At 49.2% G+C, this 13,621-nt stretch overlaps 1 protein-coding gene across 1 annotated transcript in view; it reads right to left on the bottom strand.

Annotated features, from left to right (window-relative positions):
* Nucleotides 1-4,380: 4,380 nt before the first annotated feature.
* LOC107120823 (zinc finger MIZ domain-containing protein 1-like) overlaps nucleotides 4,381-13,621 on the bottom strand; it is a 258,073-nt gene continuing 248,832 nt past the window's right edge. Inside the window, exons 6-7 of the mRNA XM_015423595.1 lie at nucleotides 5,746-5,851; nucleotides 4,381-4,490 (exon numbers count right to left, since the gene is read on the bottom strand). Of these exons, the coding sequence (XP_015279081.1) occupies nucleotides 4,381-4,490; nucleotides 5,746-5,851 (216 nt within the window). The remainder of the gene's footprint in view (nucleotides 4,491-5,745; nucleotides 5,852-13,621) is intronic.

Raw genomic sequence — 13,621 nt, 5'->3', positions numbered from 1 at the left:
TGCCAGCTAACAGCCAAAGCACGGAGACTTGGGGGACCGTGTGATCGGGCTACCACGCTTTATTTTGCTCCGGGGGGAACAGCCATGCCTCCTCCCCGTGTTACCTGGCCCGTGTGACTGGGGCCACAGTATAGGAGGGCCTGGATTACAGTCGGGCTGCCAGCACCAGGCTGAGAAATACCCAGAGATTTGGGGGGTGGAGCCTGAGGAGGGCGGGGTTTGGGGAGGGGAGGGTCTTCAGTGGGGTATACTGCCACAGTGTCCACCTTCCGAAGCGGACATTTTCTCCCAGGGAACTGATCTCTAGTGCCCTGAGATGAGTTGTAATTAGGGTGGCCGGGTCCCTCCTGGCTACCGGCGGGGGGCTGGAGGGAGACTTACCGGGAGCAGGAGTGTCTACATCACTGCCCATGTGACCTGGAAGTGACTTCATCACATTGAGGAGACACTCTGGTACTGGGGCAGAAACTCTATGGAAATTGAGCCTCTACTAGTAGTTTTTGCCCAAATGCCTGATCGTTGTCCCGATTCCCGGTCACGTGGGCAGTGACATAGACACATCGCTGCACATCGGCTGGGCCTCTCTCTTTTTGGGGGTAAGTACCTTCGGCCAGCCAGGTGATTGGTGGTGGGGCAGTAGGCCTGGTGATCGGGGACCCCCACTTCCAATGGGAGGTCTGGTAACCCTAGCTGTAATCCCAGGAGACCTCCAGCCACCAGCTGGAGGTTGGCAACCCTAGCTTAGTGCCTCTCTCCCTGGTTGGACTAACTGCTTTAAAAAAAACGCAGACCATCTTTAAGATGGGGGGACAGTTTAAAGCGGAGTAACCCATTTGGCTGCTTCACGATTGTACTACGTCAGTCTGCTGCACCAGTAGGCCAGGCCTGATTTAAACTTGAAGCGAAAGAGTCACCTACGGAGATTTGGCACAGGTTCAGGATCCGGTTTACAGCTCTTGTGCTGCGACCCATGCAGAGCAGCTATGCATTCTTAGCAGGGCTATTTTTGGGCAGGAACACACAGGAGCGGAGTTCTAGCTGGCTCCCGAGTTGGCCACGCCTAGCAGGAACTCATTAGCATAACAGGCCACACCCAACAGCAGACACTCATTAGGACTGGCTATAGTAGGGGTGTGTGGCCTAACATGCAAAGGAGTTTCTGCTCCAAAAAAAGGCCCTGGGTTTTGACAGCAAACAAGGTAAACAGAATAAGAAGCAAAAGGTGGGTGTGGCTGGATGACCACACTTCTGGTAACGTGGGGGTGTGGCCTCATATGCTAATGAGCTGTGCTGTCATGGGGTGTGGCCTAATATGCTAATGAGTTTATGCTGTTGGATGTGGCCTGTTATGCTAATGAGTTCCTGCTGGGCTTTTTCTACCAAAAAAGCCCTGATTCTTAGTATCCACAGCCTCTTAGCCCTTGCGGACACTGGGGCTGGTCCGCAAACTAAGTGCGGATTTACTAAGCATGCACTAATTTTTCAACTCTGCATAGGTCGCAGCACAGCTGAAATGATCCCTGGAGCACAAAAACCTTTTCCCTCACCAGTCCCACATTTCAACCTTGCCAAGGCCAAGAGTCAGAAAGGAGTCTCCATCTATTTGTGCTAATTGTATGGTTACCAACCTCCAGGTGGGGCCTGGAGATCTCCTGGATGTGCAAGTCATCTCTAGACAACAGAGGACAGCCCCCCTGGAGAAAATGGTTATTTTGGAGGGTGGACTCTATGGCATTATACCCTGCTGAAGTCCCAAACTCCGCCTTCACCAGGCTCCGCCCTCAAAATATCTAGGAATTCCCCAACCAAGAACTGGTAACCCTAGCTATCCATGAAATAGTCATGCGATTTGTTCTTTTTGAGTGGCAGGGATAATTCTGGGTGGTGTGAGGGGGATCTTTTCTAGGGAGGCACGGTGGCTCTTAGCAGCCTTGCTGGGAAGTCCCTAATCAGATTCTCTGAACTCACCCAAACAAGAAATTATTCTTTTAGCAGGGGTGATTTCCTGCGGGAGCGCACAGGAGCGGAGCTCCGGCAGTAAGGAGCCCAGGGGACGGGCACATGCAACAATTTATTTATTTATTTGGATTTATATCCCGCCCTCCCCAAAGGCTCAGGGCAGCTAACAGAGGCATAATGCCAGACAACAACAATAAAACAGTATAAAATGCTAACAATACAAAATAAACAATTAAATAGTTAAACAGAATTAATAAAAACATTTTCGGTGCTCCCCTACTCGCTTCCGAATTTTAAAGTCAAGATGGTGTTCTCGAGGGTACGGCTACTCACAGCAGTGCATATCCCCACTGTTGTCCCCTAGGCACGTCCCGCTCCCTCCGATGGTACCCACACCAACGATGGCAATGTGCGGAAATTATAGGGCGTTGATGGAACCACACAAGCCCCACCCCCTGTTCCCAGCAGCCCTCAGTCGGGCCACGAGGAGCAAGATGCAGCCAGGTAAGTTGCAGAGCCCCCCCCCCGGCCCGCCATCAGGTACAAGCTCTCCCTCCTCTGTGAGGGCAGATCTGCACATTCCCCCCCCCCCATAGCTAGCAATCCAAAACAGTCCAGTGGAGCCTGAGCGGCGGGTGTTGCCTTCTGACACACTTCCAGGGATGTCAGGGGGTGTGGCATATGCAAATAAGTTATGCTAATGAGCCCCTGAGCCTCTTTTCCTAAGGAATGACCCCTGCTTAGCCGAAACCTTACACCACCTCATGCAATACAGAAATGGTCAAATCCTACCTCACAAGGCTGTTTTAAGGATTATGGAGGGGGGGACACACACACACATACGCAAACATATGAGACATACATTCTAAGTATGTTTTTTATTTATAAAGGAGATTATGCTAATAATGCAGAATCAAAACGGCATCACAACAAGCGTCCTTCTTACGAGACTGCGGCTCCAGCTTCCAAACACTTGGTCACATCACTTGACTCCCCCCTCTGCAGTCTCTTCAAAACAATTCAAATTAACCACAGGGATAGCAGAGGATTAGCTAGACTAAACAAAGAAGACTTAAAAGCATCTCTTCAGAAAACCATATTAGCAGCACAGATGGCCTCAAAAAGGGAATCGTTGCTCTGAAGAGATAAAAGAGATGAGCGCCATAAAACGTGAAGGCCCTTAAATCAAAATGGGGGAGAATGAATTCCTCAGGAATGGCCTTGTGGCCACATCGACACACAGATTTGTCTCAGGTACGTTTTAAAGGCACTTATCCAAGCCACTCGCAACAGAAACAGTTCCATCTGCAAATACCGGTAAAAACGTGAAGGGTAAAAGGTAAAGGTTCCCTTGCTCGAAAGCCAGTCGAATCCGACTCTAGGGTTGCGGTGCTCATCTCCGTTTCAAAGCCGAAGAGCCAGCGTTTCCGTGGTCATGTGGCCGGCATGACTAAACACCAAGGCGCACGGAATGCTTTGACTTTCCCACCGAAGTGGTACCTATTTATCTACTTGCAATTTCTTGCTTTCGAACTGCTAGGTTGGCAGGAGCCGGAACTAGAGATGGGAGCTCACTCCATCATGCGGCACCCGGGTCTTGAACTGCTGAACATGAAGCAGGAGTCATAACACAGACCTTGGGGAGGGGATCTCTGCCACGGAGAAGGGGAAACCAGCCAGACTGGCGGGAGTCCAGTGCACTTACCCTGCAAAGCAGTGGGAATGACCTCCCAAAACACACCTGAGAAGCTTGTCCCCCCAAAAAAGGACTGGGAGAACTAATGACAAATAACTTCAGGTGCAAGGCTCTTGGAGATGTCAGGTAGGATCCAAAATAGTTTGAGTGGATTAGGACTGGTGAAGTATGAACTGGGGGAAAACCAGTTCAGATCTCACCCCAGCTGTGTACTCACTAGTGTCTGTAGCAGGTTGCTGACTCTCAGGCACATATTCTGAAATGTGGTAATGATATATAAAGGTAAAGGTAAAGGTTCCCTTGCTCGAAAGCCAGTCGAATCCGATTCTAGGGTTGCGGTGCTCATCTCCGTTTCAAAGCCGAAGAGACTGCCTCCGGGACTGCTTTGTTAAGGCGGAGAACAGGAAAAAGGGGGAGTGGGAGAAAGGAAGACTTTAAAACCTTTATTCCTCCAGGGTCAATTTCTTCGGGGGGGGGGGGAAGCCACCCTACAATGCTTTTATCCCTGGTTTGGGGTGTGTGTGGGGAAGAGTTTTGCATTCCAGATTTGCCAGACAAACCGAAAAGACCAAAGTCACAATAGCCACATGGATCTATCAAGCAAGACACGCAAGGTGGATTCACAAGAAGGGAGTCGATCCCTAGAAGAGAGAACATTCAAAGCCCTGGCTCAATTTTTTTTTAAATCACAGATCAGTTTAGAGAGGAAAATGCTCCCGAGAGTTTCACTGACCTTTCTTTTGTAGCCCGATGCGCTTCGTGTTATAAAATTCGGAGAGTGACAAGAATCGAACGAGACTCATGCCAGTATCTAAGTCGGAGAGTAAAGAGTTTGCTGGTAATAGGAACCACACATTCACTTCAGTGAAGGTATCCCTATAATGCAAACACAAGGTACACCCCCAAACCCCGATACTTACTGCTTAACTCTACCGAAGGGTGGAGTTGTAAGGCATTCTTGACTGCAAGAAGGGTATCAAACACAGCTCCTCTCTTGGCCAGTCCCCCTAGATGGCTCCAAGGCAGAGTTCTGGCCTCCTGATGGAGCCAGGTGGTCTTCCAGAATCACAACTGATCTTCAGGCTACAGGGATCAATTCCCCTGTAGAGTACGACAGCTTTGGAGGGGGGACTCTCTGGCACCACATCCCTGCTCCCTCCGCAAACCCCACCCTCCCTAGGCACCATCCCCAAATCTCCAAGAATGTCCCGACACAGAGTTGGCAACCTTCTCTTGCCCTTCAATTGCAAGGGGGAAAAGAACAGCAACATGGATTTGCAAGGCAGAATCAGCAGAAGGGAGAAAGGCCAAAGGCCAAAGGCCACACCAGTCCAGAATAACGACAATACGCTCATGAAGACGCTCGCACACGACCCTTCATATCCCAAAGTCCTTAATACCAAAGCACTGCCAGGTCACTGGATGAGGCAACACCAGCGGTCAAAGGAGAACTAGAAGTGCCCAATGGAAGGTTCACTTGATAGCCACTCCCACAGCTGAAAAAAAGCTCTTGTGTTTATAATCACCTTCTTATTTGGAACAAAATGCACCGTTTTATTCCTGCAGATATTTCCGCCATTTTGCATGCTGCCACGGCACGCTTATCTAACAAAAATACATACAGCTTTGGCAATGCAAAGATCCAAATCACTGGGTTCGAACTTGCAGAAAAGCTTGCAATCCGAATTCAAAGAAAGAATATTTCTCCTCCTCCTGCATGCCAGCTGTCTGTACTGAAAAGAAGGGGACGCCCCCCCTCCCTTGACAAGAATGCACAACAGTATGGGGGAGAGAAATTCGGTGAAATCGCTTCTCTGTCTTTTCCTCCATTCGGCCTGGGTCTGACATTCCCTTCTAAACTACCTCGGTGTGGCATTTCACTGAGCTGCCAGCATGGAAATTAAACAGAAAAGAAGAGGACGGCGTGTGTTAGGTTCCTTCATTTTGGTGTCGCTTTCACAGGTGAACACGCTAAAACATATAGCAGGCGTCTATCCATCCCCTACCAAGGAACAAAGTCCACTGTGGGCCCCGCCCAGTTTCTCGCCACCAAAGGACCAATGCTGAGAAAGAAAACCAGCGTTTCCTACCAGCTGATTTTGGTGTGAATTTGTCCCTGTTCGCCGCACAGACGGCCAGCAGCCTGTATCCAAGGTCCAAATCAAAGCCCTGCTGCGCTGCCACTCGGCTAACCACCTGGGAAGAGAGCAGAAAAGGATGTCATTCATTGAGAGGTATGTTGCAAACCAAAAACTCAGCAGCATGAACGTTTACCCTGGTGTGCCTGCAGTAGCGTGTAAGTCGGGAAGGCCCATCCGTAGCGTTTTTGTAGCTACTGTTATTTACAGAACATTATTAAGAGGCACCGATATCTTAACCTGACTACAGCACCCTTGTGAATCAGGTCACCGCTGTTCCCCTCTAGCGATGCCAGAGCTGAAGCTCAGAGAAGCTCTGAACGTGGACGCCAACTCCAGGCCAAACCCCAAACAATGTACCCACCGAAACTCTGTGTCTCTTAGATCGCCCTCAGCACACCCTACACTGCATCCAAGAGCTGCTCTGTGGACTTTTTAGCACAAGACTGATGCTCCCCTGAACCTAGAGATGACTGAGCAATCTCTGAAAGTGAACAAGCTATTAAAGGAGCTTTAAATAGAGACAGCTGTTGCATGTTTTACTAGGTCTGAACCTTTGGCTCGAGGTCTTAAATGCCAGGCAGAACGGGATGGCCCTGCTTCGAGGCACGCTTCTCTGCTCTGTATCAAGAGGGCAGACTCTGGTGGAAAGGTGCAGGTAGAAGGTTCAGCTGGGGGCATGCAAACTTGGAACCACACCAGGTCATACACTACTTTCTGTCCAGAGATAGGAAGGGGTGTTCACATCCCTTCTCTACTCAGTAGAGAAATGCATGTGCCTGCAGGGTGTAATTCATCTGCCATTAAATGGTCTGTCTGTCTGTCTGTCTGTCTATCCAGGGCTCTTTTTGTAGAAAAAGCCCAGCAGGAAGTCATTAGCATACTGGGCCACACCCCTGACAACACAGCTCATTAGCACATTAGGCCACACCCCCATGTTACCAGAAGTGTGTTCATCCAGCCACACCCACCTTTTGCTTCTTATTCTGTTTACCTTGTTTGTTGTCAAAACCCAGGGCCTTTTTTTGTAGCAGGAACTCCTTTGCATGTTAGGCCACACACCCCTAATGTAGCCAATCCTAATGAGTGTCTGCTGTTGGGTGTGGCCTGTTATGCTAATGAGTTTCTGGTGGGCGTGGCCAACTTGGGAGCCAGCCGGAACTCCGTTCCTGTGCGTTCCTGCCCCAAAATAGCCCTCTATCTATCTATCTATCTATCTATCTATCTATCTATCTATCTATCTATCATCTATCTATCTATCTATCTATCTATCTATCTATCTATCTATCACCATCAAGTCACAGCGGACTTAGGGCGACTCTGGCCCCGGTAACACGGGCCAGATAACACGGGGGGCGTGGCTGTTTGCCCCGGAGCAAAATAAAGCATGGTAGCCCGATCACCAAGTCCCCCGAGGCTTCGCACTTAGGCTGTTAGCTGGCGATCACATGGTGATGCTGGAGCATGGCAAAGAAGCGGCGCGGCAAGCGCTTCGCGTTTGTGCGCATGCACAGTTCCACGGAGCAGCACTGCTTTCAGTTATGTGTTTGTGCGTATGCTCCTACGAAAAACATCCGGTTTGCGACGGGACGTGGACTGGCGCCGGATGCCACGGGATACTAGCGCTCCCACGATCAGACGCCCGCCCCTGCCCCGCGTTTTCCGGATACTAGTGCACTTTCCGCGGTACTTTTTTTACTGCGCATCTTCGGTGGGACGCCACGGGTGCGCTACGCTTCCCAGATGTTGCGGTGTGATCGTGCCCCGAAAATCCGCCTGACATTCGTGCCTTTCGTGCGGCAAATCCTCCGTGTGACCGGGGCATCTGTAGGTTTTTCAAGGCAAGAGACCTTCAGAGCCGGTTTGCCATTGTCTGCCTCTGCAGAGCAATCCTAGACTTTCTTGGTGGTCTCCCATCCGAGTACTAAACCTATTTAGCTTGCAAGATCTTATGGGACTGGGTTAAACAGAGCCATCCATTGGATTTAAGCAATCAGTCAATCTAATTTATTGCGGCAGGAGCCAGTAAAACAGTACAATTCTGATATAAAAGGGACTGAAACAGTAATAACATGGGAACAATATAAAAAACATTAACAGGAGAGAGTTAATAGCATTATTAAAGTAAAATAGTGCTAACAAAAGAATCGTACAATTTTTTTCAGCTAAGATAAGTTTACGTTTCCTAATAGCTGAGCAACAAAATTTTGCCACAGCGTAAGTCACTGAGCTCTGAACGTCTTCTAAGAGGAATTTATGAAGGACTTCTGGGCTAAAGTCAAGATTTTACGAAGGACTTCTGGGCTAAAGTCAAGATAAGACTGCAGAGGGCTAAATCTAGACAGAAGGGGGTAGTATAAGATGGTCTCGTTCCTCCTGATAGAATCTGCAGAACAGGAGGACATGAGTAATTGATTCCACCGTTATTAGCCATGCATGGGCATATACGTTCATGCATTGGAAATCCAGTGAATTCACCTTGCAGTACAGCGGAAGGGGGCGCCTCAAAACGGGCTCTGGAAAAGGCCCATCTATAGGGTTCGTGGGTAATGTTAACTAAATAAGGGGCAACAGTAAAATTTGGCCAAGATTTTATGTTTCTGTAGTTCTCGGGTAGCAAAGCTTCTTCATTTTGTGATTCAATATCACAAAGCCTCAGCGCGACAGCTGTTCTTGCCTTGTATAGGCTTAGAACATAAGAACATAAGAGACGCCAATGTTGGATCAGGCCAAAGGCCCATCCAGTCCAACACTCTGTGTCACACAGTGGCCAGAAATACCAGTGCCATCAGGAGGTCCACCAGTGGGGCCAGGACATTAGAAGCCCTCCCACTGTTCCCCCCCCCAAGCACCAAGAAGACAGAGCATCACTTGCCCCAGAGCCCCTAGCTATACCTTGTGGCTAATAGCCACTGATGGACCTCTGCTCCATATGCTTATCTAATTCCCTTTTGAAGCCGTCCATGCTTGTAGCCGCCACCACTTCCTGTGGCAGTGAATTCCATGTGTTAATCACTCTTTGGGTGAAGAAGTACTTCCTTTTATCCGTTCTAACCCGACCGCTCTGCAGTTTCATGGAGTGCCCACGAGTTCTTGTATTGTGAGAAAGGGAGAAAAGTACCTCTTTCTCTACCTGCTCTATCCCATAGATCTTCTGGGAATAGGCCAATCTGATTTAATTTATTAAGAATTTGTGTGGACCAGACAGGGTAAGGCTCCGACGAGGCTAAAAAGTAAGGTATTAAACCCTTTGGGTTGTAATGAATTTTTAGCCAGAGCATTATAGCCTGCTCCCAGACCTTTGTTTCAACTCTGAGTAGCCCAGCCTCTTGCCTAAGTGTTACATTAGAGGTACTTCTAGGAACGCCAAATAGAGATATAAGAAATTCAGATTGAACCTTTTCAAGGGTCTTTAGATTGGATTGGATTTAAGCCCCGCCCTTCACTACCCGAAGGAGTCTCAGAGCAGCTTACCATCTCCTTCCCTCCCTCTCCCCACAACAGGTGCCCTGTGAGGTTGGTGGGGCTGAGAGAGCTCTCTTGAGAACTGCTCTTGAGAGAACAGCTCTGAGAAAACGTGTGACTGACCCAAGGTCACCCAGCAGCTGCATGCGGAGGCGTGGGGGATCAAACCCGGTTCTCCCAAATTAGAGTCTGCGCTCCTGACCACTACACCAAACTGGCTCTCTCTCTCTCTTAATTTGGGGCAGGGGCGGTGGGGGGGAGGAAACCGAGGTATTGCAATTTAGAATAAAAACATGCCAATTCAGCAGTCATGCAAAGATCTGAGTGATGTTGTCCATATTTTGCTGAACGACACTGAAATAAGGGGTAGTGCCTGCATGTGGTCTGGGCCCTTGTGCGCCACATCTGTCAAAGCAGGCCTTGACGTCGCCACAGCTGCAGATCAGATGAGCCTTCATACCCCAGAAGGCACCTCAGTCAATACTCACTCCATTATAAGATGATCATTTATGAGTTGTGCTAGCATCCCTTTAAAGAGAGAAAGGCAGGACGGACAAGCAGCGGGATATTCCTATTGACTGGTTCTTTCCCAACCATTTAACACCAACGCTTGTTTTCCTGTTACCCCCCCTTGCATCAAAGAGCTTACAATTCAATAAATAAATGGGGGTTTTGTCACCTTTGCTTCAGTACAAAAGCCCCTTTGATGAATTAAAGACGGCACCCATTAGCGTGCAATTATCTGTGTCTTGACAACTGTTTGCTGAAAACAAAACAACAATAAAAAGAGAGAGCAACGCTACAGAAGAGCATGGGAGAGAAAGATATGCGATAACCTATAAATGGTAATGAAATGCTCCTACTCTGCAGTCAGCACAATTGCGGGGATCTTATTAATCCTAACTGCCCTCCAGTATCCACTTTTCCTAATTAACAATAAAGAATCACAACATGAGCAACGCGGAGGGCGGCGGATGGAGGTTGTGTTGCTGTTGCCGTCTGAAAACCAAGAGCACTTCTAGAATCTGCAGGGGAGAAAAGATGGCCGGAAATAATCCTATTATCACAAGAGAATTATTTCTCGCTTAAGCTGGTGGTGTACGGGACACTGTCCCGTTCCTGCCTGCTCTGACAAACCTGACCGAGAAAAGATAATACTTTTTACTAGCAGCCTGAATCGTCCAGATTAGCCTGAGCCCACCAGAGCTTGGAAGCTGAGCAGGGTTGGCCGTGGATGGGAGACCACCAAAGGAAAACCAGCAGGGGAAGCCTCTCCTGGGTCTCCGGCAGAGGTCTTTCCCATCACCGATTGCCTGACCCTTTTAACGGGAGATGACGGGGATTGAACCGGGGACCTTCTCCATGCCAAGCAGAGACACTTCCAACTGAGCCACAGCCCCTGTAGACTGGGGGTGGTAAACCACCTCTGCTCATCTCTTGCCTTGGAAACCCCATTAAGGGCCGCCATGTCAGTTGTGAATTGATGGCACCTAATTCTTCTTATAAATAATCTTTACTAGAACCAATTAAAACATCACAAAACTGCGATGAGCTGAGTCTCTTTAGGACCCAGCAGCAACCGGTGGTTGACTGCGTCACACACATATTGGTCGGATTGCAGCAGCCTTTCTAGACCAAACTGCAGCCTTGGACTCTATGCCCTGTTGTTGGCCCTCCAGAGGAACTGGCTGGGCACTGTGTGAGACAGGATGCTGGACTAGATGGACCCTCACTGGTCTGCTCCAGCAGGGCTCTTCTGATGTTCTTCTCAGGCGAAGGCCTTGGACTCTGTGCCTTGGTGTTGGCCCTCCAGAGGAACTGGCTGGCCACTGTGTGAGACAGGATGCTGGACTAGATGGACCACTGGTCTGATCCAGCAGGGCTCCTCTTACATTCTTATGATGTTTGTCATTTGCCCCATAGACTCTGTCTATCTATCTATTTGGCACTGGCTCATACAGCTATCACCTTAAGTAGAAATGGCCTATAGACTCGTGTGAGTCATTTGTGGCCTAACAAATAAAGCCAATCGCTGCAAATTCTCCTTGCCTGGAGAGTGATCTTACCACTGGAGTCCAGGCAAGTGGCTGTCTGCAAGCTTTACTATCAGTGTACATAGCATGACATGAATGCAGGGCTATTTTTGGGCAGGAACGCACAGGAACGGCGTTCCGGCTGGCTCCTGAGTTGGCCACGCCCTGCAGGAACTCATTGACATAACAGGCCACACCCAACAGCAGAAACACATTAGGATTGGCTACATTAGGGGTGTGTGGCCTAACATGCAAAGGAGTTCCTGCTACAAAAAAAGGCCCTGGGTTTTGACCACAAACAAGGTAAACAGAATAAGAAGCAAAAGGTGGGTGTGGCTGGATGACCACACTTCTGGTAACATGGGGGTGTGGCCTAATGTGCTAATGAGCGGTGCTGTCAGGGGTGTGGCCCAATATGCTAATGAGTTCCTGCTGGGCTTCTTCTACAAAAAGAGCCCTGCCTGAATGTATTTACAACTTACAATGGCTGAAGTAGAGAAATCAGAGTTGAATTTTTGACAGTTCAGTTGCTCAGAAAATCTAAAAAGGCACACAATCTCATCCATCTGGTAAAGCTACCCTTCAAATGATCCCCTCCCCTCCAGCGTCTCAGCAGTATTGCCGAATTCAGCCCTCCTAAGTTACATTCCGGTTTCTGTAGAAATCTACCTAAGAAGACTCGTCAAAGGCAGAGATGATAGAATGGGAGGGAAGGTATTTGCGAACTCGGCCCTTTTCATTTTCACAGCATCGGTCCTCCAAAGGAACCAGGGAACCCGCAGGCGTTTCGCGATAAAAATAAAGATACGACTGGCACAATGAAAGCTCAGACACAAGGTCTTTCACAGCTGAACGTTCAAAGTAGTCAGAGGAATTTGTTGAGGGCTAAGTCCGTGCTTCCAACGAGATCCAGCTGATGGCCAACCTGTCCCACCAGTATGGGCCTCTTTTAGGGATGCAAAACTGTAGGTCACAGTGCACTAAAACAAAGTGAGAAAGCAGGGGAAGGGGGCACCTGAGACGGTAGATTTGGGACGCTCTAAGGATGGCAGGATTGGGTTAGCCCCATCGTGTCAGATCTTGGAAGCTAAGCAGGGTGTTTGGTGTAGTTTAGTGTCGTGGTTAAGTGCGTGGACTCTAATCTGGGAGAACCAGGCTTGGTTCCCCACTCCTCCACTTGTAGCTGCTGGATGACCTTGGGCAAGCCATAGTTCTGTCAGAGCTGTTCTCTCAAGGGCAGTTCTCGGGAGAGCTCTCTCAGCCCCACCTACCTCACAGGCAGTGTTCCCTCTAAGCTGAGTTGGTGTGAGCTAGTGCACAGTTTTTTAGCCTCTGGCTCACACATTTTTGTCTTAGCTCAGGAAGGAGGGCTCCAGAGCAAACTGATTTATGCAGTAGCCAAATCGCTCACTCGCAACTTTAATGCCAGGAGCTCACAAAGTAGAATTTTTGCTCACAAGACTCCACAGCTTAGAGGGAGCAACAGGGTGTCTGTGGTGGGGAGGGGAAGGGAAAGGAGATTGTAAGCCGCTCTGAGACTCCGAGTGAAGGGTAGGATACAAATCCAATCTCCTCCTCCTCCTCGGATGGGGGACCACCAAGGAAGTCCAGGGTGGCTACGCTTTGAACAGGAGAAAGACTCAGTGCATGCATAAAGATAACAACGCACACAGACTGTAAGAGCATTCATTGTCACCCATGTGTGAGCTGATGCTGTCTGTTTTCGTCCTGCGGCCTTCCAGTAACTTCAGAGGCTCTCTGTTTCAAGAGATTCACGAAAGCCCTCATGGTGTGGTGGTTAGAATGCTGGGCTAGGATCTGCGGCCAGTCACACTCGGCCTAACCTACCTCACAGGGTTGTTGTGAGGATAAAAACGGAGGAGAGGAGAACTTGCCTTAGGTCCCCATTGGGGAGGAAGGCAGAGTATAAATGAAGCAAGCCAGTAAATAAACAAGCCCAGCACTGGAGCGAGAACTTCAGGGGTCTGGCTCCAGCTCAGGTCCCCAAAAGGTCAGAGTTTGAGTCCGCCCTCTGCCACTGTTCCTTATTTAAGGAAATTCTAGACCGCAACACGAAGGTGAGAGGCACAGGTTCTGATGGAACTTCTGACAGAAGGAGGAGGAGGAGGAGATTGGATTTATATCCCACCCTTCACCCCAAGTCTCAGAGCTGCTTACAATCTCCTTCCCTGGGGGAACTCTTTCGAGAACTGCTCTTTCGAGAACAGCTCTGAGAGAACTGTGGCTTGCCCAAGGTCACCCAGCAGCTGCATGTGGAGGAGTGGGGACTCAAACCCAGTTCTCCCACATTCCTAACCACTACACCCTCT

The sequence above is a fragment of the Gekko japonicus genome, unplaced genomic scaffold (assembly GCF_001447785.1).
Source record: "Gekko japonicus isolate JY-2015 unplaced genomic scaffold, Gekko_japonicus_V1.1 scaffold1941, whole genome shotgun sequence".
Classification (NCBI taxonomy): Eukaryota; Metazoa; Chordata; class Lepidosauria; order Squamata; family Gekkonidae; genus Gekko; species Gekko japonicus.
The sequence above is the reverse complement of the archived record's forward strand: the minus strand, read 5'-3'. Positions and strand labels throughout refer to the sequence as shown.